Source organism: Lepidothrix coronata, unplaced genomic scaffold (assembly GCF_001604755.1).
Source record: "Lepidothrix coronata isolate B3197 unplaced genomic scaffold, Lepidothrix_coronata-1.0 Scaffold35, whole genome shotgun sequence".
Taxonomy (NCBI): Eukaryota; Metazoa; Chordata; class Aves; order Passeriformes; family Pipridae; genus Lepidothrix; species Lepidothrix coronata.
Genome location: NW_016690215.1, coordinates 3,963,151 through 3,987,072, shown reverse-complemented (window position 1 = coordinate 3,987,072; position 23,922 = coordinate 3,963,151). Strand labels below are relative to the sequence as shown.

Sequence of the window (23,922 nt, the reverse complement as noted above, 5' to 3'; positions counted from 1 at the left end):
CGAATTTGTGTCCGTTTTCTTTTTATTTGGAGGTGTGATACAGGAATAATAGCACTTCCCTGTCACTCAGGAAAATAGAGAAGGTTGACATGGCAACATACCACGAAACAGTTGTGCTGTGGCCCTATGAAGTACTCAGTTCATCAGTGTTACAGTTAGTGCTGGCCTCCAAAGTACCCAAAGCTGTTTATGTGGATATTGGAATTTCCCCCTGATATTTTTGAAGGACATGTGTCTTAAGTTGTCATAACACTGCTCTGGTACACTGAAATCATGGGGGTAATGTAAAGTGAAGGCTAAATCTTAAATGAATATTTGTACTGAAATAAATAACACGGGTGTTACACTATTGAGTGTTATTGTTCACATTAACTGGGTAAGACTCTCTTAGGTTTAATTTCATTTGTAGTTGCTGAAGTGCTTGTTGCTCTGAAAGTCAGCTCTGTATTCACAGAAATTGGAGGAACTTTGCCAAGGAATGTAGGTCTCCAAAGAACATGCTGGGCCTCAGCATTTTATGGTTGTTCAAATACTAACAAACCGATGCTGCTGTTCTTTCATTTCGCACAAGCCTTGCAGAGCACCTTCATTTCTAGGAGCTCTGCAATTTCTGATGTGGTTGCCGAGCAGAGGGTTGGAGAACTCGCTTTAAAATTCATCAGTTGTCATTTCATTGGGATTTTTGGCCGCTGGTATGATGGGAAGGAGGCTGAAAAATGTTGAAGAGTCCAGACTTTGAAGACTGCATCGTGTGACATGTTGATGGAGGAAGTGTTGAGGTGGTAGATCACAGAGCAGCTGGCTGGCTTTGGAGGAGTGCAGGAAGAAGTATCTGCCTTTTTCTGATCTCTCAGTTTCTCCCTAGGTAATGCTGGTGGTTCGTAGGGAGTTGCATTCCCTGCTTTTGTGTTCTTCTATTGGCCTTAGGTACTGACCTCTGTCCTGAACAGGCTGTCAGGCTAGATGGGCTTTTAGTCTGATGGCTCTCCTTGTATAAAGTCTTCTCTTCATCAAGTCACTGAAATACTTGCTTTGTGTGTGAATTATCCCACTGAAGTGACAGGAGAGATGGAACTCCTGAGTGCTAAGAAGTACAACTTAACTTTCTAAAGGGCGAGATGCCAGCTGCCTCTTTGAAAGCAGACAGTGCTGACTTCTGCTCCAGCACCCAACCCTGGAATTTCTTCTGAAGTCAAACATTTTCCATTTGCAGAAGGTAAAATAGACGGACATCTGCAGATTTCCTCTGGCATATTTTCCCAAGGTTTTTGGTTGTGTTTTTAACACTGGGCATAGCAGTTACCCTCATGTATTTAAGTATATTTCATTTAATTTACTAGAGTGCTGAAATGAGCAATGAGAAATGGAAAAGGTCATAGTTTCCAAAGCTGCCCCTCAGCCCTTTCTTTCACGAGTTGTGATATGCTTAACTAATTCCTTTAGTTTGACCCTCTTTCCAGATATCTCTTTCCAAATGCAGCACACACAGTTTACTGGCAGCATGGAGAAAATGCGTATTTACTTGCTGAAATTAATTTTCTCTGGATCAGACCTTGTTATTTAATTCTGTGTGTCTGTGGTAATATTAAATTATGGATGTGCCAGTTAACTGAAAGGTCAGTTCGTAGTCTGAGTATACTTCCTTCCGAAAAATCAGCAACGTGGCTACAGGTTGCTCTCCAAAAAAATGTTTTTCAAATGTTTTTGATAACATAGCTTCGTCATATCAGACAATAAACCAAACTTCACTTCAGCACTGTAGTCTGTGGCTGTAGTCAAGAAAGAAATTTCAGTGTGAAGTTCAAATGTGTGAGTTTCATTTAGAAGACTAACACAGGCTGCTTCCTTTTCATTTTCCTGAGAACACCAAACTCAGTATAATTTAGCTGTCTAGCGCTCTGTGCATCGTGAAACACGTTCTTCCAAGTGCATATGCTTAATTTCTATTCAAGGTACCCATAAAAAATTATTGTGAAACTCATGTTTCTTCAGCATTCTGGTTTGCTTTTAAAGAAGCACTTTTAAATTTGAACATTTCCTTGTTCCAGCTCCTCTGACTGTGCCATACATGTATGTGTAGATATAGTTATATATAGATTTAAGTAATCCTTCTGTTTACTCTAGCAGTGTTGTCTTTGTCTGGCATCAGCATTGTTGCCATCAGTGACAGATTGGAGTTGTTTTGGGGGATGGGAGTGCAGAGTCAGCTGGTCTGTATTTAGTCTTATTGCTGTAGACTTGATCCTTACTAGAGGCATCTGCCAGTGCCTGATCCTGTACTAATTTCTAAGCAGTGATCGGTCAGCAACTTCCCAGCAGTTTAATTCTGTCAGATGGCACCAGTGCAGTCTGAACACCTTGGTGCCTCTGGTGTGATACAGACTCTGATTACGCTGGGCTCACCCGTGTGTTTTCTATCCTAGATGAGCGAATGTCTGATTCATTATCTTGGCTAGGCTTCCCGAACGAAGATTTGGGAATGCCTGATTAGGAATTACATTAAGAGCATTCAAATTTCTAGAGCAGGCTTTCACTTGAGGATCCACTGGACTAGCTTCATGTTCATAGGGTTTAATTGTTTCAGTTCATTTTCTGGTTGGGATAAGAATATCCCTTTTTAAGGGTTTCATTGTGAAGGTAAGAGAAGAAAATAAAAGAAAGGTGATTTGATGTTTAGCTGGGCAGTAACCATTGTAGCCTAGTGCGAGTGTAAACATGGACATGAGGGCTTATATTGTTTCCATGTAGGATTGTTGGCAGTTTGTTTTGGAGACCACACAACAATCCTTCTCAGTTTTTAATCCTATTTCTAAAACAAAAATCGGCCTCTTTATTCTCCTGTTAGCTGTAAAACTTTCTGCCAGTTACTTAACCCAAATAACAAAATAATATGAGGTAATTAATTCTTTAAAACATTCAGGTAAGATGGATTAATTACAGTGCGGCATGTGCTTAATTAACTTGAGAATGATACATACCACCCAGCAGCAAACCTGAAAATGGAACACCTTGGTTCTAAACTTCCTTCCTTCCTTCCTTTCTGTTCATTTTTATTTCAAAGGTAATTTTCTTCACTTGCTCTCTTGGTAAGTAACTTTGTCCTGTTTCTACAGAGATGTCCTCTTCAAAATGTGTAGAAAAGTTGGGTTACAGTGAAAGAAGAGGTATCGGAGTACTTCAGATTTGTAAAATCTGTTTGCTGTCTGCTTAGGCAGCCTATTGCAACTGAGTCTGTCTGAGGGAGTGCAGTCTCTCACCTGAGACTATTTCCTGCTCTTACCAATAGGTTTCAGTTGGGCTGTGCTTCAATCTCAGTGCCAAAGCCAGGTTAAGCAATTTTTCTTCTTAGACATTCGATCCTGCTCTGGTGTTGCCAGGACACTGAACTGTACCAGAACAAAATATAACTTGTTGGAATTGGGTTTGGGGTTTTCTGGGTTTTTTTTGTTTGTTTGGTTGGTTAGTTGGTTTTTGTTTGGGTTTGATTGTTTGTTTGTTTGGGGGGTTGGGTTGGTGGGGTTTTTTTAGGGTTCATTGTGTGGCCCCTTACACAGTTGTAACGTCATCCTTGAGGGGCCTGGGAGCTGGAGCATGCAGTTAAGGGAGAAGGAGAGGAGCAGAAATTGCATAAGCTGGTTTTGTAGCTGAGGAAAGGAAAATGTCCACGGAACCATGGTTTCAAACTGCCACAAGCTTGCCAAGGAATCACATCTGCTCTTACTTCAAAGCCTGTAACAGAAAATTTTCTTTTTTCTTGAGCATATTGCATTGCTTGTAGATACATGTGGTGAAATATTCAGTTTCTTTTAACTTATTTCCTCCTCAACTAGCAGATGGAAATTTTGTCAGTGTAGATACTTGGGGCTTTAATACCTTCAGCATCTTTGTGGTGGTTGTGACTCTGTTGAAAACTTAACATTACAGGCAATTACTCGCACTGGAAGTAATTTTTATTCCAAATCAGTGTTTTTGAGCCAGCTACAGCATTTGATTTTTCTGTGTAGATGAGACTGCTGCCATAGCAAGATATGGCCTAGCTGTCTTTGGAGATCAGACTTCTGTTAAAAATGGTAAATTTACATGGTGTCATGGGGAATCCTTTCATCAGTTTTTTTGCGAGCACAAAGTTTTAAATTGAAGAATAAGTTTAAATGGAAATCTGTTTTCCCCAAGCCAACTTATACCTAGAATGAGGCTGTTCATTCTGCTATAAAATCATCATTTTCTTTTTTCAATATGTTTCCACAGTTTCTGTAAGTTACTTAGTATTCCAAGGTAACCCTCCAGTAAGCAACACCATGCTGTTTTCAGCAACCAAGAATATTTTATCTTTACAGATGTGGGGGTGAGTCACAGTTGTTTGTATGTCGCAGGCTCCCACTGCTGGAAACTCTTGTCCTGCAAATCTTTTCACTTGATAAAGAGTAGTACTTGAGATGTCAACCCTCTGGAAATCCAGAGCTCTGTAGAGCTCTGCAGAAATTAAACTCCTTGAATATCCTGTTTACAAGTCCTCAGATTTAAATCCTTGTTTTGTTGGAATTCCTTTAGGCAAAGATTTTGGTTTTCCCCATGCTATCCCTGCTTCCTGTAAGTATGGGCACAATAAAAGGGTCTGATTCTATCACCTCTGGAAAACTCTTATGTAGTTTTGTGGTAAAGGTATTTAGCTTTTCTAGGAAGATGAAGGAGCTGGCATTTTGCGAGAATCCTGTGTGGGCAGAACACTTAACACAGCAGATAGGCTCGTGGGAAGTGGCATTCTAAGAGAGAACTAGGAGTTTTTAATCAGTAGAAATGGGTAGTGTTTTTAACTCTGTTAGTGTGGGCTGCTCAAGATCAACTCAGGTAGCATTTAAGATGAAAAGCTCAGAAAGTGCACACGCAGCAGTAACAGAAAATAATTCATCGCTTGAAGTAAGCAAACAGATGTGTGAAGGGGGTATAGGTCAGTCTGAAATCATGGAGAAGAAAAAACACATCGGGACTGAGTAAAGTGCAGTATTTCCTTGAAGAATTATGAGCCAACTAAGCAAGAAACTGAAAGTCAGTAAAGGCATAAGACACTTAGGAGGAGCAAGTCTCTTACTGTAGCTACCATTGTGTGGGGCAGCACGTGGCAGACTGCAGGGTGTGAGAACTGAGGGACCTGTGGGGAAGGCTGGCTGTAGAAGAAACGTGTTCAGATTGCATATGGTCACTGGCTACAGTCAGCTAGGGGTTGGATGTATAAATATTGAAAGCTAAAAATGGTACGAGAAACCGCACAATGCTGGGTACGAATCTTTCATTAAAAATCCGACATAGATAATTACCCTCCCTACTTCTGTGTCCTTTTAATGTTGCAAAGTCTCTCCATGGAGACATTTTTCTGAATCAGGGAATTTATTTGGATTTTGTTTTTGAGGTTGTTTTTTCCTTGTTTTGGTTTGGTTTTTTTCTTTTAATAAGAAAAGGATAAATTCCGGAGAGGAAATTTTTTTTATTACTGCTTAAGCTTCTCAAAGGATATTACAAAGAAAGAAAAATGAAGCGGATCAAACTTACGGCAAGTGTGTGACATTTGCATTTTTATAAAAAAGGAGAAATAAGACATCTGAGTTGCTAAGGGCTTGTGGGGAAAATAGCTTATGTCTTGAAGGGCTTAGGTCATTGTCTTGCTGAAAGTATATAAGGTCATTTGTGTGCATATGAAGGCCCAAATGCAGCTAATAGTTAATATACTAGTTACTGTTCATCCTGCTTCTGGCAGACCCTGGGGATAGAGGTAGTTGTCTGTATTTGTTCACTTTGATTTTCAGCTCGTACACGCCAGATTGAAAGTCTTCCATAAAAGGTGGGAAAAGTGGTGGAGGGGAAACAGTAACCCAAAACTTTCTTTCAGAAGGCCTGGAATCACTGAGAATGCAGTATGGGTTAGTAGATATGCTTGTTTTTGGCTGGGGTAGAGTTAACTTTCTTCACAATGGCTGGTATGGGGCTGTGTTTTGGATTTGTGCTAAACACAGGGCTGATAATATAGAGATGTTCTTGTTATTGCTGAGCAGGGCTTACACAGAGACCAGGCCTCTTCTGCTTTCTGTGCTGCCACACTGGCAAGGAAGTTGGGGGTGCATGGGAGGTTGGGAGAAAACACAGCCAGGACAGGTGACCTGAACTGACCAGCGGAATATTCCAGACCATATGACATCATACTCATTATATAAACCTGGGGGGAAGAAGGAGAAAGGAGGGGATGTTTGGAGTGATGGTGTTTGTCTTCCCAAGTCACTGTCACACATGATGGTGCCCTGCTCTCCTGGAGGTGGCTGAACATCTGCCCAAACATGGGAAACAGTGAATTAATTCCTTGGGTTAGCTTTGGTTGTGTGCATGGCTTTTGCTTTCCCTATTAAACTCTCTTTATCTCTACCCATGAGTTTTCCAGCTTTTACCCATCTAATTCTCCCTCTGATCCCGCTGGTGGAGGAATGAGGCTGTGTGGGGCTTGGTGGCTGGCTGGGGCTAAACCACGATAGATCTCGACTTTTTTCCTTCACGGTTAAAAAATTATATTTACTGTGTTTGGAAAAAAGTGTCCCAACTGGTTTTGACCAGGTAATGATGACTTCCCAGCAGAGCTGGACTTGGTAGGAATAAGTTAATTTTGAAAAGAGCTTCAAGAGAGAGAAAGAGCATCTTTGAAAAGAAATGGAACTGACCAACTGGGAAAACGTCAGCAGTGCTTTTCCTTTGTGCAGGAACCAATTACCACTGCAGCTGCTTGCCTGCCTTGTGACCATTTGCAAAATAGTGTTCCATGATTGGGGGAAGCTTGCCAGTAGTTGAAGCTGAATGCTGTAAAAGAAAGCATGTTTATTTTAGTCTGTGTGAACTGGAAGGAGGAACTACTTAGAACTGTGTAAAAATTACTTGTTTCATGTCTATAACTTGGCAGCACAATGACTTGTGAATGTGGAATGTGAAACGGATCTGAGGATGAGCTGGGGACTTCACTGCTGCAGGCTGAGAATTAGTGTTTGAATAAACCTTGCTACCTACTTCATGGATGAGTATTTGGTCCTTGCTTCAGAGAAATTCTGGTTGCCTCAGTGGGCTCAGGGCTGTAGACAGTTTATAATTGTGTTTGGTTTTTTCCATTGTCAGATGCCTGTTGTCATCTTTTCGATGAAGAGGTAATTGCATATTTAGCTCAAGTTGCACTGCTTTGTATTGTTTTTAAAATAAACTCTAAGGTAATGGAAAGAACCCAGACTGCTGCAAATTAGAGAAGTTCTACTTCCCAGCCCCTGCCCCACCAAAGAAAGTTTAGTGTTCATCTCAACAGGACAATGCTTTCTCTGCTGTTATCTATTCCTTATATCTGTGTTTGACTGAAAATACTGCTTTTGGAAAAGCAGCATTTGGTTTCATTACTTCTTTCCTTGATTGTCTTTGAGTGCAAATAGTGCTGCCAACTGTGAGGTGGTCAGACACTGGGACGGGTTGCCCGGAGAAGTTGTGGATGCCCCATCCCTGGAAGTGCTCAAGGCCAGGTTGGATGAGGCTGTTAGCAACCTAGTCTAATGACAAGTGTCCCTTCCTATGGCAGGAACTATATGGAACTATGTGATCTTTAAGGTTCCTTCCAACCCAAGCCATTCTATGATTCTTTCTGTGACTGGATTTTGTTGCAGTAGTGTCTCTCCTCAAATAGCGGATTTGAAACTGCAACATGTTCCACACAGCTGCAGTAGTATTACCAGCAACAGCTGTCATGTTCTATGCTCAAATTCAGCCTTTGGTGCAAAAAACTATGGGTCCCTGTAGCCAGTTTCTGTCCCAAGCCTCTGCCTGGACTCTGTAGACCTGATTTATGTGTCTGCGAGTGTAATGCAATCACTCTGGGACTTTTTTTAACCAGTAGCTGTGGAATAGCAGAAGTCAGGTTAGAAAGTTAAAGGCAGTACATCTGATTAGTGTAAAGTAAAACATGTGCTCCAGATGTCCAACAGGTAATTTTGAGAACGGAATTTAAATTGGTATTATTATTTTGATTGTTACTAGTAGGATCTGCAGATTTATGAACTGCTCAGTGCTACAAAATGGAGATTGATGTGCCCTAAACTGTAATCCACTCATCCATCATAAAGCTTCTGCTACAAACCTATTTAATTACCAAACAGAAGAATTCATTATCTATCTCCAGAGAAATTGATTTTTCTTAATAATAAAGCATTAGTGTGTGCAATGAGCTATCAAAGAGCATTCTATGGCAAGCAAGCGAGGAAGCAGCTGTCTCTAGCATGCAGCTGTGGAACTAAAGAATAAAGAATTTCCATGGGCAATACAGAAGTACGAGGAATTATCTTTGTGGCCCAAGAGAGTTAACAAATACGAGTTCAGTTCATTGCCTTGCCAGAGCTTTGCTGTGGAGAAACATTGGTGTCCCAGGAAGTCGGTTTCAATGGGACACAAGTGACCTGTGTAGTCACCGCCTGGGTGCTATGCCTTGTCCTCAGAGTGCTGAGCTCTCTGTAGGCAGTGTTAGCTCCTCCTTTAATTCAGACCTTCTGGTTAAAATGGCCTGACACCAAATAAATCTGACTCTTCCAAAAGCACATATGGACTCTAATGTATGTTTCCATGTGAATTCTGGCAGTGCAGCCAGTTCAGGGTGTGCCCTTAAAGCAAAGTCACAGAAACGACTTTCTGGAACAGATTGCTAATAGCTCCTCAAAGCCTTCTGTCCTTTGTCGACCAGCACAAAACTGTGAATGGTGTTTCAGATGACAGGACAAAAGCTTTCTATGTCCCTGTCAGACAAACAGATCCCAAGATTGAAGTTTCTGATTATATTCTTTAAAATATCTATTTTACGTGAATGAGGTATAGGAGATAATTCCTTTAGGAAGGCTGACAGGCAGTTGGCTGCTATATATACTGTACTTTCCAGTATAAAAATAAACTGCAGATGTTTGACACAGATCTGTCAGGATACTTAACTTTGGGTTGGGGTTTGCAGATGTCATGTGCGTTGTGGAAGCTAAATCTTTGCCTTAAGGGGAAAGAGGGAAGAGGTACATGGCAGCAAACACTGAGAAGCATGTCCTGTGTGTGTCTAATGCATTCTGACCTGTGGGCACTCTCCTTTTTGATATTTAAAAAACCCAACTGCTGTCATTAGTGGTGAACTGTGTCACTTATGCAGTTTTGAGGACAGTCCTTTGTTACTGGTAGGCAAAGGAGTTCAGCTGCCAGGTGATTTTCTACATCTTGTAGAAATGTCCCGATAAGAGGGGAGTTTTGTATAGAACTACACTGTTTTAACTGCACAGAGCATTATTTGTTTCATCAAAGCAGCACCCAGGAAGTGAAGGTAAGTTTGGACATGCAAAATCAAGTTCTCAGTTGGGCTTACCAAAGAGAATTTTTGTTGACAGATTGGTCCAAATGTTTTGCCTCTGTCAGTTGTTTTAAATCCTCTTTAAAAGACCTGAGGCAAGGATTTATGTTGGTGGTGTTTCCTTTGTCTTCAAAGCAACAGAGTAAGGCTGCCAGCTGTGAACTTCGAAAGCCTTGAGAAGTGGATGAGGTTGGATAGTTTACTAAACACAGTGCATACAGCTGTGTGTCATTGAATGCACTTAACGGCAGACATGACAGACAGATTTGTTAATTTTCATAGAGTAGTAACTGATTACATTTTCTCTTGGCTATGATTCGGCTAAAGTTGCATTGTCCTGTGCATTATTTCCTTTCTCAGCTGCTAAGTCATTACTTTGGAAGCAACTCTCCTGTTTGTTTGGGGTTTTTTTGGTTGGGGGAGTGGGTTGGGATTTTTTTGGTTGAGTTGTTTCTGTGGTTTTTTGGTAGAGGGAGAGGGATTGTGTTTTGGTTTTTGGTTGTTTGGGTTTTTTTCTTTTTTCAGGGCATGTGTATGTTGGGAAGAAATGAAGCAATGCTAATTTTTGCTTACTAGTACTAATACAGAAGTTTGCTACAATTTTAGGATTCAATTCCAGGGTCTTCTTCCTTTCTTCCCACTTCTTCCAGCCTGCCTTTATTATGATATTTAGTAGGAATGTGTCTTTATGCAAAACGAGCACAGCTGCACCCTGGAATGTGTGAATTTTGGCCTTTTAAGACCCAGCAAAAATATGAATATGTCATATTTTTAAAATCTAAACTGAAGCATGATTGGTTGATAGCTCAGTAATGTACATCTCTTATGGTTTGTTTGTCTAGGGAGGCAGCAGCAGCTGGAAGCTGAGGACCCGTACGTGGAGGCTGATCAAGACCTTCACAGGAGGACGGAGCGTTCTGTGGAGCCGCCGACGGAAAGGCCTGGGGAGAGGCGAATGGCAGAAATGAAAAAACTGTATGGTGCTGATGCTGCCAAAATCCAGGCAATGGAGGCTGCCATGCAGCTTATCTTTGATAGGAACTGTGACAAAAAGCAGCCCAAATACTGGCCCATTATTCCCCTTAAGCTGTGAGTACCTGGACTTGTGCTCTGACATGGCACACAACTGTGCCTCAGTCAGGTTGTGCTGCTGAAAGAACAAACTGCCAATTTTGGGTTTGGGTGGGCTTTGGGGCAGAATCTGGCAAGGACAGCATGTGTGTCTTTGGCCTTTGTTTCTTTTACACTGTCAGCAATACTCACTGTCTGTTCAACCCACATACAGTTGTCAAGTAGTAATAGGAGGGATGGGAATATCAAACCTGTCTTAAGTCATGTGTTTACTTGTTTGATACCTGCCTGCCTTGACCATGCTTGCAAGAAACAACGATATCTATACTCAGTGAACTGGGAAAACTTAAAATGATGCAAATAAGAAAAAGACCATAGGAATTGTCTGCTCTTACTGTTTAGGAACTTGAGTGATCCCATTTTTTAGTCTTAACATAGTAGCATTTGGATCCTGTTTCACATAGCACAGCTTGAAGTGTTATGTCTGCTAATCTTGGATTTTTTTTGAGAACCAGGAGCCCACTGGCCAAGATACAACTTATCAAGTTACTGTAGCCCAGACGTTTGAATTCTTTTTCAGAGGTTTATAATAACGCAGGAAGTTTTTCTTCCAGACTGATACTTGTCTGACAGAAGTTTGACTCCAAAGCAACATTATATGGAAAAATGTTTTAATGAAGGGGGTGGAAGGGTGGGACAGAAGCCTGATATGGTCCTGTCTGTTAGAGGTCTGTTTAGCAGAAGAGAAACTTAAGAGGACACAACATTATAGGGGACAGTGCATGCAGTGATTTTTGCTGTTCTAATAAAAAGCATCTGACAGGTTTGAAACTTTACAGAAGGCTTATTATTTTGATAGACTGCATCTGAACAATGTATATGGAGGTATGAAAGACAGGTAGCCCTGCAGGCTATGTCTGTTTTACGTGCAGCTTTCCAATGCCCGCCTGCACACGACATGCACAAGACTTAAACACAAGCAGGTAGATGTGCCTCTGTGTGTACTCATCCATCTGCACAGGCTGTTTGGTTCCATTTCTGTCGCTCTCTACTTTTGGTCAGTTGTGTTTGCTCCACTAGTAGCTAACAAGGTGGAGTGAGGCACACAAGTGGTCTGTGTAAGAGAGGCAGAACTGGCCCCTCAAAACCAATGACTCCTTAAAAAATGGTACCGTGAATACTTCCAAGAACTCTTGGTGAAGCACTGCTGCTACATCTCATTGTGTGCTGAGGAGCTGTAGTTTGTCTCACAGCGTTTCCATGCCAGGGCCAAAGAACCTTCTGCTCATTTAATAGTGACATATTCATCTGTCTTTCTGGCAGCAGAGGAAGGTCACAACTAAAATTCTGGCTTCAGTTTATTCCCAGTGTATCCAGAGTACCTCTGAGGCATGTGTAGTTCATAATGCACACCAGCAGTTGCTGTGCCCTCTGCAGCAGCCAGCTGCAACAAAGCAAGTCTGCAATGCAGTTTGAAATATCTTTGCTTTTACTAGTAGTTACTATGTATTTTCCAAGCAGCATTTCCATGTCAGTTGTACCTCTTTCACTTTGGTTGTGACAAGATGAAGTTAAATTGAACACTGATGTTAAAAAGCCCCCAGTCTCCAAGACTTATTACTGGTGTGATTAGTCTGAAAAACTTCAGTGAGACAGGAGAGGGGAAAGGGTTATTAACAGTCGTGCATTTGTCTTCACTCTTGTTTTTGGTGGGTTTTGTCAAAAATTTGGTGTTTTGTTTGGGTTTCCTTTCATTGACCAAATAAATTTTCTTCATAACACTTTGTAATTTACTTTTTTTTTGTATAAACAAAATTCCATACTTAGGACACTTCAATTCTCATATGCTAAAGCTTTCTTTTAGCTGCTGCATTGTTTAAGGAAGATTGAACTTAGAGCAAGAACAGTTTTAGCATATGGAGAAGCACAAGGAGTGTTGACAGGAGTTTTCACAGGACTACCAGTCAGTACCACGAATGTATGGTATTGTACAAAATGAATGGGAAGGTTGCTGCATCTGCTGGGGGAAAACCCTGTCCCAGATTAACATACATAAATCTCTCTGTTCCTTTTTGAAGTGTTTCCAGCGTGGTGATGGTGTTTTCTCTGTGCAATTCAGTTCAGAAAAAAAGGAAGAATGAGTAGGACTGTTCTTGCTTTTCAACACAAGTCCTAGTTCTTACTGTGGTTTATTCTGCACATAGCTGGTTCTTCTAGCAGAAGCAGAAATTCTGGTCTCCAAAAGTATTTGTAGAGACCTCATACAAGACAACATTGAATTCCTTTCCTACTTCATATAAAATATAAAAGAAATTTCCTTGCCTTTGGTTCTTTTACCTATTTCTAAGAGGGTTTAATATACTTCATGAGGTTAAAAGTAGAGAGAACTGGATGAAGTGTTCCCTAGGAACTATGTACTAAGGCCTGAAATGGAGGAACACACTACTGCAGACTTAAGAGTTGCTGCCAAATTATGTCATTTCAGGGGATGGGCTGCTGCTGGTATTTGGCCAGATGTCCCATTTTGCTGATAATTCAGCAAAATTTGGAAATTCTTTGTTGCAGTTCTTTTACTCTGTTTCCCATGTCATTTTAAATTTTTAAGAAATGTCTCACATAAAAAGATGTGATCATGGAAGAAATGCAACGGCAACTCAAAAACACCAGTTCAGTCGTCTGTAACATTCACCTTTCGTGCCCATATGTATTGTGCTGCAGTCCTCAATCATGGGAACATGTGCACTTTTTTCCCCCAAAGACACAATGTTATGCCACCCACTTACTTGACTAGAATGCAACTGTGATGCTGCAGATGTGATTCTTTCTTGTCCACAGCATTGCACCTTTGCTTTCAGTTGTGCCAACTGCTTGTATAGTCCTGCCTGGAGGGAATTCTTCGCTTGCTGGTGGTGCTGTTTCTCATGAGCTTTTCCCAGCTCCAGCAGAGGGAATTACAGCCTGAAGTCACAACTTGTCATACAGTTAGTCTTAATTTCAGAGACTGGTTTCCTCATTTGTTACGTGCAAATCTGCAAATCAGCCTTATTTTCGGGAGAAGAGTTTGTGATTGGCTGAAGACACTTCAAAGATTGGAGAAAAATGTTATAGGTCTTCTCAACTGAAAGCATTCTTAAAAGAAATAAAAAAAAACTTTCAGAACTGGCACAGTATAAATTTAACATACAAATGAAGCAATGACTTCTGTGTTTCCTACCAAAAGAAAAACTGCTTACTTTTATGCATTGGTGACATTGTCAAGTGCTCTTGTTCTTCTAGAATTATTTCCCCATAAAGCAGCTGACAGCTCAGTATGCCTGTGTGTACAGGCAGCCTGAAAAGAGATTCAACCATTTTGCTGAGAGTAACTTTTCTCAGTCAACATAATGGGTAAGTATTCATACCTTTTAGCAGTGGTCTTGTTAATGACTTGTACTTGGAAGAAGCTTTAATAAGAAACAACCTAAATTTCTGTAACAGCCTTTGTGAAGGATAAACACTTACATAATCCACGTGGATTTGTTCCCCCATGTCTTTTTCCCTTTGTAAAAGTTCCTTGCTCACTCATTACATGAAATACATTGCAAATATTTGTATCTTCATCTCTTGTTACATTAATAACGATCCAACTCTGAATAGAAACTGAGAAAAGCAGGACACTGATTCAGCTGCTTAAATTTCGAGTTTCAAGTGTGATTTTTGGCATAATGGTCTGAACACTTTGGCTGAAAGAACTACAGAGGGGCCAAGATTATTGCCCAAAATGTGAAATACAGTCTGTCAAAAGGAAACATCCAGAACTCTGTTTTCCTTGTGGTTTCTTTAAAGTTTAAGCTCCTGGGAAATACGCTATTTGATAAATAATACATTCAGGCTGTGACAAAATTCTGTTTTCATGTATGTGTGCTAATTAATCAACTGTCTACCCTGCCTAACCTCTTGTCTCCTGTGCTCCTATCTGGATAGTCCAAAGGAAAGAAACTCATATGGGCTCTTTCCTAGGTAGAATAGCAGCCTGTGAGGGAGTCTCAGCTGCTCCTGAAGGGTGGTTGTAGCCAGAGTATGTTCAAGGCTTCACATCTCTTCATATATTCTCACAGCTGGAGTTGCTGAGCTGGTACATAGACATGAATAGACGGTGTCATTGCTATCTGGGCATTATCTTGGTGACCTGGCTATTCATTCATTCATGGCTGGGCTTCGCGAACGAAGATTTGGGAAGGGCTCTACCCACGTTTGTTACAAGCGCGTTGGTGGCTAAAAAGGCCAATATGAGATAGGCATGTCTGGTTGCAAAAGACACAGCAGAAAGACTCCTTAGGTGGTGTATTCTGCAAGGCACAATTCTTTCTGCATTGTCTTTTTTCCTCAAGAGTGATCCTGCGTGCTTTCTCAAAAGCATCAGCAGCGTTATAGATGGTGTGTCTCCAGACCTCCCGATTGGAGGCCAGAGTAGACCAGTTATGTTGATCAATATGGCCAAGGCTGAGATTTTGTTTCAGGGAGTCCTTGTATGACCTGGCTATAGTAGCAGAAGAATTGCTTGGGCTCAGTCTGTTCTTTGGAGCACACAGACATCAGCCTCAACTTAATTTCAACAGGGCAGGAGTGGCACAAAAGTCTTGCTTGGCCAAAAGTGGAGAAAGCTTGCTCATCTTGAGCTTGCAGAGTGTAAATGAGATTCTCCGAGCATAGATTCTGTTACAGTCACAGAAGGGTTTTTTTCCCCCTTTAATCATGAATCTTCATCTTTTAAGAAAGCAAACAAGCAGAGTAAGAACATACATGGTTTTTGAAAAGAAAATACTTTTCAGTCTAATGATGCCAATATCACTGGTTCCCTAAACTAAATTGAGATCTTTTGCCTACAAAGCCTTTTGAAAAGCCAGAATGTACATAACTGCTGTCCACATGACTTTACAGCCATCCCAAAGACATACCTTTGTGGGGAGGAAGGGGTGAGAAAAATGGAAATGATGGATAGGGATTTTTTCCAAATAGAGTTAGAAGTGGTCCTCCTTAACTTCTAGACTTTGTTTTAATAAAAGCAACAGTTTCTCAACTTAATGAAGATGTGAGGCAAAAGTCTATGAGGGGCTGTTAAAAATGAAGTTACATCACTGTCTTGGGATGTCCCTAAACTGCACCTTACTGGAAGTTAGGAAGGAGTGACAAAATACTGCTTTATTCATGGAGTTTTCATATATTGTCCTCTAGACAGCTGCCAGTGGGTCATGCCATAGGAAGATAAGTAGATTTCTGATCTGTTTATAGAGATATATGGAATCTTTCCATGTGCTTATACTGAAGATCAAGATTAAATACCAGGCTTGAGTTCCAGCTTTTGGCCATCTCATGCATCCTTTATTTCTAGATACAGAAATTGCTCCTATGACTCAACTCCACCAAAGTTTACTGTCATTGAGGTCCAGAGGATTCAGGTTGGAAGAGACCTACAGCTGCGCTGTTTAATGTAACCCAGTTTATTTGTTACTTGGACCAAGATTCAGTCAGCCCTTTTGGTCTAAACTTGTACAAGCATCCAGCAATAAAAAGTCTGTGCCTTGAATTTAATTAGTTCTGATTCTCACATAGCTGTCTTAGTCCCATCCTTTGCACTGGACAGGAAAAGATCCGAGTCATCGTGTCTAGTTTCTGCTACCTTCGGCAACCACATCATCTAATACATTGCAGAAATTAATTAGGAAATTCCATTTCCTGTCACCTCTGCTTCTGCTAGTTAAGACTGCAGGGCCTACTTCTCACTTGCAAAACATAATAAAATATCAGGAATGCCACGAGTTAAATTGTCCTTTGTCAGAGAGCTCCAAAAAATGTAAATGCGGGTACAGATTATGTATCTTGGGCTTTTTTTGTGTTAATTACGACTATGTAATATCCTCCCCCTGGACAGGAGTGGAGTTACTGTTGTGACAGAAATAAATGCTTGAAGTATGTTTTTACTTAAGCAACAACTCATCGAAGGCCACACTTCTGATCTGTTGCATATTCCATGAAGTGACTGAATAATAGCTGAAGGCTCCCGTTCCACTGTCCTTTCATGAAAAATGCTGAGGTTGACCTAAAACTTAAGCCAGTTGTGCTGCAATGCATTTGAAACACGCAGGTTTGATGAGTTGCTCCAAACAGAATAATTCTTACATGACTGCACCATATAAATCTGAATATAAATCTGGACTGTAAAGCAAGAGCAATCAGAAAAATAGACATTACATTATTGCATCTGGGAAGATAGTTTAATTGTCATTACTTTTTATCAATTTTCTATATATCTGTTGATGAATTTAGAATTTCCAGTAATGCCAGACCACACTGCACTAGAGAGAAGAAAGTATTAGTTGAGCAAAACACGATGTTTTCATTTGTACTGCTGTGCCACAGAGCTGTGTCTCAGCAGTGCCACAGTTGGTTTGTGGTCCTGTTTTAGTGTCACTGCCCTGCCCTGTTTTCAGGGGCACACAGGAAGTCCTTCCTTGGCACCTCCTCTGAGAAGCCCTGTAGCTGAGCAGCACTCCTGACAGCTGTTTTTATAATTTTATACTGGCCTTGTGGTCCTTGTAATCTTTTTCTGCTGGCTGTTGAACTCTGAACATGCAAACTGTTCTGCCTGCTCTGAAAGCCTTGATGCTGAGCGTGATACGTGTGACATGACAGTTCCATGACAACAGAACATGATCTTATAAATGCCAGATGATGAATTCATTTCAGGGACACACCAGAAAGAAAATCTGCCCTGTGCTGTAGAAAGTTCCTTACTCCAGAACTACGCTAGAGAAAATGACAGACAAAATTAAGTGTTCAGTTTTCCCTCCTTTGCTTTTTCTGTTGAGCGGATCCCTCTTCAGGTCACCTACAGCTCCAGTGTGACAGCATAAACATGTATCTCCAGCGTGCAAAAGTGCTTCTGTGGATAACTTCTAATGAGATTAGGTATTTGCCTTTCCCAAGTGTGTTTTACTATGCAGACCTGCTTTAGAAAGATGTCCTGTACTTTCCCTGTCACCAGCAGTTAAATCTTGTTTGGAAGGAGAAAAAGAGTTACCTTATTGTCTCTTCCCTTCAATGGCTGTTTTAGTCTAGCAGTGTTACTTGCATTATTCAAGTCTAGCAAGATGAAATCTGTTTCTATGGCATGGCTATGGCTAAAGTTTTTTTGTGGTAGGTACGTTGATGATAATGAGCTGCACTAGTTACTTTGTGGAAACTGTCATTCCTGGTACAGCCTGCAGTGCCATGGTCCCCATCAGCATGACAAAATTGGTCACTTCCATCCAAGAAGATACTAGGTTCTACTGGAATAAAACATATCAACTGTTTATATTGTTGAAATTTTTTAAATACCTTACTACAAATCAATAATTAAACAATTTTGTTTTGCTATTTTCACTTCCTTCATGCCAGGCTTATGAAAGTCTGAATTTATGTAAAACCACTATAATGCTAGTTCCCAAATCTTTGTTCGCGAAGCCCAGCCATGAACTGAATAATGCTAGAAAACATTCAGCAGAATCTCAAGTACAGTACAGATTATTTTTTTCCTAGTAGGGTGCCCAAAATTATTATAATAATTGTAAAGAAAAAAAACTTGTGTTTGTTGGTTTTTCCAACATTATTTCTTGTTTCTAGAATTTAAATTTGAGGTTTTCTTTTTTAATATGCTTCTTAGTCAGGCAACCTTTAAAATCTCGAATGGCTCAGCAGCCTCAATTTCAAGGCCTGAAATAACATCTGAATGTATACTAAATGTAGGAAAAACACCTACACTGCCTCTCCCACCAGTGCCATCCCCACGAAGCTACTTGGAATTAAATGGTTACGCACTGTTACGCATTTCTCTGGCCACATATGGAATACTTTAGATCTCCATGGATCCAGCTGAGCAGTTTTGTGCGTTTCTCTTTACCTCAGTCTTTTTCAGCATACCTATGCCCTTTTCTTGCTCCTTCATCTTCTTTTTCACAAAGGCTCCTTCCTAACTTGTATCCAGCAAATACTCTTCTGCAGCCTGATGATGCTCTCTCAGCTCCTACCCTCCTGTCTACCTCTCACCTGTAGGGCAAAAAATGTTGCCTGGACACTCAGTAGCCAGCAGAGCAAACAAGAGCTAATCTGTATGACCAGATTTTTCTGGTCAGTGCCTCTGGCACCGTAAACACTGAAAGCAGAAAGTGCCAAGACCTTTCCTACAGCATTGTCCCTGACCCGTCAGTGAATGAGGGGAGATCATTCTCTCCTCTTTTCCTACCTAAGAGACAAAATTTCCTTACTGCTGTGCAAGTGGTGGGAATTGTGTCAGTGCCAGTTCCTTTCTCCCCACTCCAGTCAATCACCCAAAGCCTTTCTAAAGCTGCAGTGCAGTGAACCACCACAATCCTGTTGAACACCAGGGGAAGTTTTTGTAAGACTTTCCCCTAGTGGGAGAAACAATTGCTGGATACAGTGCCTGGACTTCACAATCCATCCGTTTAATTTACAGTGTGTCTCAACTGTACATCTCTGTCAACTCCACCTCCAATGGCAAGGCATAACTGTAACTTGGGAGCTCAGCCATTTGGAACACCAACTAGACAACCATGATCTATTCCCACCCAGTAGATGAGGATGTTGCTAAGGCAGTTTCTTGATGTAAGAATGATTTTATCTCTTTTTCTCTCTTTTCAACCCTCTTGGCCAGCTGGCATCCCGTTTTCTGCTTTTCCAGCAGGCATTGGTTCAGCTTGGCGTGATCCTTCAGAGTGGGAGCAGTAGCCCATTTAGAGCTTAAAACACATAAAGACTAACTGGCTGCAACCCCAGAGAACAACCTTGCAAGAGGCTGATGAGGGCACTTAGCCAGACCATCTCCAAAACACTATTGTTAAAAGAACCTGATATGCATGTTAAGTAAATATCAAATATGCAAAATCCAGCACACATAACATGCAGCTAATAGCATAAGGTAGTGGACTCTATCTCCAAATAAATAATAGCACCCTCATACCCACAAGCAGTTTCAATATTTTCTGTTCACTTTCATTGCCCTCTGGATGGGTCATATCTATAATATAATAAAACTCCCACAGGCTCCAGGAGGACTAGGATTTAGTGTTAAACCCTGGCTAAAATGAGGGGAAGAAATTTCTCTAACGTGCAAACAGGCAAGAACTCTAGAATAAATGTGATCCAGGAAGTGATTATATAAAGGCATTGATAATTTCATTTGCATATAAAATAATAACAACAAGAACGGAAGCTAAATTAGCCCATATATACAGAAACCCTGGGTGTTCAGGATTGGCTATTCATTATTCTCTTGTCATATAAAGCAATTCAGTCTGCAGCTGCATTTCTCTTACAAATCCAATTCAATCAAGAGAACAGAAACATCATTAGCAAACCCACTGATTTATCCACCAGTAAAGTGCTGATACAGGTTTCTGTTCCTGCTGCTAATAAATTTTCTGCATAGAAGTGTTTGCTCTCTCTAGGGATCTCCCATTATTCTAATGGCTACAGATTTCTAACTTTACCACTGGAATTTTTAAACCTGAAAGTCTATAATAGTACGGTTCAAAACCTGTGGGAGTCATAGAAAAAAAACTACACAAGCCATGTATCCAGTTGCCTCAGAGATGTGGCTAGATGTAACTGCAGGTGAAGCAGCACCTGATGCCTTAGAAAACTGCTGTAGGAAGACCTTTTTTTTAATTTTCTGAAATACAGCCATTGTCTCCTGTTTTGCTCATCACTCCCTCTCCCTATTTCCCTCAGTGGGTTTGCCTGCAGAGCCTTGCCTCTTTCTCTGTACCTTTCCCTGGCTCCTGCTTGGTTTGGTGCCTTAATTGCAAGCCTGCCAGGCTCATTTACCTCTGCCTCAAACCTCTCTTCTGTAGAACTGCAGGAAATGCTCTGAAAACCCCTGGTAGGTGTTGTCTCCTGTTCTTCCTGCGAGTCTTCTACCACTGGGGTTCTGGGTGGTCGCCTCCAAGCTCATCACAGCACCATCTCATTGATGCTTTCATATGCATGAGTTCTTACACTCTGTTTCAAGTCCTGGGCTTGTGCTTCTGTGTCCTTTTCAGAGTGGACTTCAAACAGGGAAAGCCCACAGGGTGTTAAGTGACCTTGTCTTTTGGGAAGAATTCCCCAAGCTGCAGTTTCCATAAGTTCTTTAACATCCTTGGGTCATTTTGTCTGCCAGGTTCATGTGACATTTGGTTCGCCTGTGGCCTTTTCATCTTTTAAACACAAAGAAGCTGTTTCCTTGGAATATGGAGGGCAGAATTAATGTTCTAGGCTATCTGGCAGTTGAGAAACACATTCAGTCTGAGCTTTATTTTTTAAAAAAAGTACATAAAGTAAGAATCCAGATCCACCTATGACAATAGAATGTGTTTAATATAGCTTTAATAAAAAGTTTTATTACATTCCTCACTTGGTATGGTATTATTTTTCTATTTGCTGAACAAGATATCCAGGATAACGAGAATCAGATAACAAGTCTTTAAAAAATTCTTTATTTAAAAAATACAGGCTCTCCTATCTATCTTATATATGCTATAAATAAAAGATAAAATTATTACCAATATAATACGCTTGACAGTTTCATTTACTTACTTTTTCATCTCTCCTAACTGGAGAATGCTTATGTATGGATGAGTAGTGTGTTCTGCTTTTATATTTTTAATCACATACTCATACATTTGCAAAAAATTTGCTGTCTGGACTGAAAACAGGAGGAAAATGCTCATGTTTAGAATAGCTGTTTGGATTTTTTTAAGGAAAAAAGCACCATGTTTATTAGTCTAGGGAATGAGAAGTTTAATATTCTAAACTCAATATTTAATATCAAAACGTCATCTCATTGTTATTTTTCAAGTTCCTCAGTTGCATTTATCCTGGTGGGGCTTGCCAGGAGGGCTCTCATTCTGACCAGAGTGGTTTGTGCTGTTTTACCCCTGAGTTTCACATTTCTAGTGGGTCTAATATGTTTGGCTTTCTGTGAAGTCAGAAGGAGGCGAAGCATTTCCATGATGTCAGCAGATCCGAAACCACACCTTCCTTCCAAAACCACACCTTATGAAGCTGATGGAGGATATTGTGCATTATTCCTATTTCCATTACCTCCCAGTGAAAAACCTGCAGGGTTTTGCCAGCTCCTGTAGCTCCCACAGCCCAAGACACCCATCTTCTGCAGCCTGTTGGCACTGTGGGCATGCCAAGCACATTATGCCGTTGCTGGGTCACTGAGTCATTCCCATCTTTTCTCCAACATATTACATTTTTGTCACAAAACACAACTTTGGGTATAGCCATTTGCCAGAACTGGACTGTGCAAAGCAGGAAGAGCAGTACAGAAGCAATAAAACATAGTGTGTGGGGGGAAGAAAAATCTCCACACAAAACCCCAAACAGCATTTTGTAACATGTATTAGTAGAAATCTAAAGCTGAGTAGCCCATTAGGAGTAAATTTAACTCGGCTTTGTGATACTGTTTAAGGCACCATTCATGTTTACAGACCAGCATTAAAACCTGTAATAAGTTATGAGCTTGTGCCTATAGACACAATTAAAAAAAAAAAAAAGAGAACTAAAACGAAATCAGCTGGCTATTACTCAGCCTCCACTGCCCAACTAGATCAGGAAAAGTGATAAAATGACTCCTGCAATTTTTCTTCACAGCTCTTTCAGTTTAATTTTCAGTTTGCAAAAAAAGGCACCTGAGAATGTTCTTAAACGCTCTCTGTGCCTGCCATCAAAGGAGTTTTCTACTTCAGAAAAAGAGAGCGAGCCTTGTCTCAAAAGGTACTTTTGCCAGGAATTCTGTCCTGATTAGGCTGCCTTGGAGCACTTTCTTGGGTGGGTGCCATACTGAAGTTATTGGATGGCAGCCATGTGTTCAACATTCTTAAAATAAAGTCTATTCCCTTAATTTGCAGTGCAACAGAAAACTGAGGTTAAGTCTATTGATGCCGCTGGAGAGTGGGGCTAACATACATGTGTATGCAATTATCTTCAGGATATTGCAGTGAATACATATATGCTCACACAGAAGTTGCATACCCAAGGAACATAAGTACTCAACTTCAGAGCATTTTGCCCCTGCCTGGTTTCCTCATTCACAAATTATTCCACATTCAAATCTCCCCACTGGTACTGATGAAAATGTTGGATAATCCATACATTTGATTCAGCCCCTCCTAAAGACTCTAGGCTGGCCTCTCCAGCCCACATGATCCTACTCCACAACAGGAACTTAGCAAAGCACTTCAGAAAAGGTTTATATCCAAGCCTTCTAGACTGAACTCATCTATGACCAATCTCAAGTGCATTTTTGAGCCTAAATGTTTTAGAATGAGGCAACTGGAAGAATGCCTTCATAGGATTATTGTATCGTGATTCACACAGCAACAGATAAGAAGACTTTTCTCTCTCTCACTTGGAGAAAGAGTTGTCAGCATTTCTCATTTACATTTCACAGATTCCTCAGGGAGGATGAAATGAGATGGGCTGCAGGTGGAAGGAAAGGTTGTATCCACTTGTGGTTTTTCTGTATAGCAGTAATCTGTTTTTCAGATATGTTAATTTACTCTTTCACTCATGAGCTTTCTGCTCTAGATAATGCTTTACTGAGACCACTCATGCTCTTCAGACCTCATACTATCTCCTACATGGTTGCCTACCAGGTGTGGGTTATCTGTGTGGCATGCAGAGAGAGAAAGGCACAGAAGCAAGAGTGTATATCCAGAATAAAAAGAGCTAATATTGTAATCTTCCCTCTGGTGGCCCCCAGACATGGACGCTCACAGAATATCCATGCACGTAACTACAAAATGCTGTGCTTAGGGTAACGTCCCTCATGCAAGGAAAGTGAAAGATGGTTCTTTAGTTGCCAGAGGTCCCAATAAACATATTAATCCTTCATTTCCAATGGTGTCTCCTAAAATTTTTTGTACCTGTAAAATCACAAAACAACGTTGTTTATTCTACAAGTGACTTGGGGTATATGAATACAGAGATGAGTCTATCTTTTAACACTGAAGATGTATTTAGTACTCCATAATTAACACCAAAATGGTAATCACTAATTTTCAGATAAAATTAACTATGCTGCATTGGGAAAAAATATGCATTCTGTTGAATATATAATTATATATTTTCTAAAGCAATCACAGCTTATATTTACATATTGAGAAACAGTTGTTGGAAATGTGACCTACTTGGTAATAAGAAACAGTTTTCATTTTGAAGACTGTTTATTTCTTACAGTATCATACCTGACTGTTAAATTCTAGGAGGAGTATCTAAATGCTGGCTAAATTGCATCAAATCAGTTCTCATTTTTTTATCTTTTCCTTTCTTTCTTTTCCCTCAGACTACACAGTACCAATGATCTGAACAATTTTGTTCAGCATTTTGCTAGATGAGCTTTACAAACAGCTCTCTGCACTGAGCACTAAGAAAGGGTT

The 23,922-nt window shown here is 40.5% G+C and overlaps 1 protein-coding gene across 2 annotated transcripts in view; it reads left to right on the top strand.

Moving 5' to 3' along the window:
- Positions 1-12,982, top strand: part of GEMIN8 (gem nuclear organelle associated protein 8) — a 29,078-nt gene extending 16,096 nt beyond the window's left edge. For both annotated transcript variants that reach the window (XM_017812376.1, XM_017812377.1), the window contains one exon: positions 10,228-12,982. In XM_017812376.1, the coding sequence (XP_017667865.1) occupies positions 10,228-10,478 (251 nt within the window). In that variant the 3' untranslated portion in view covers positions 10,479-12,982. The remainder of the gene's footprint in view (positions 1-10,227) is intronic.
- Positions 12,983-23,922: the final 10,940 nt, after the last annotated feature.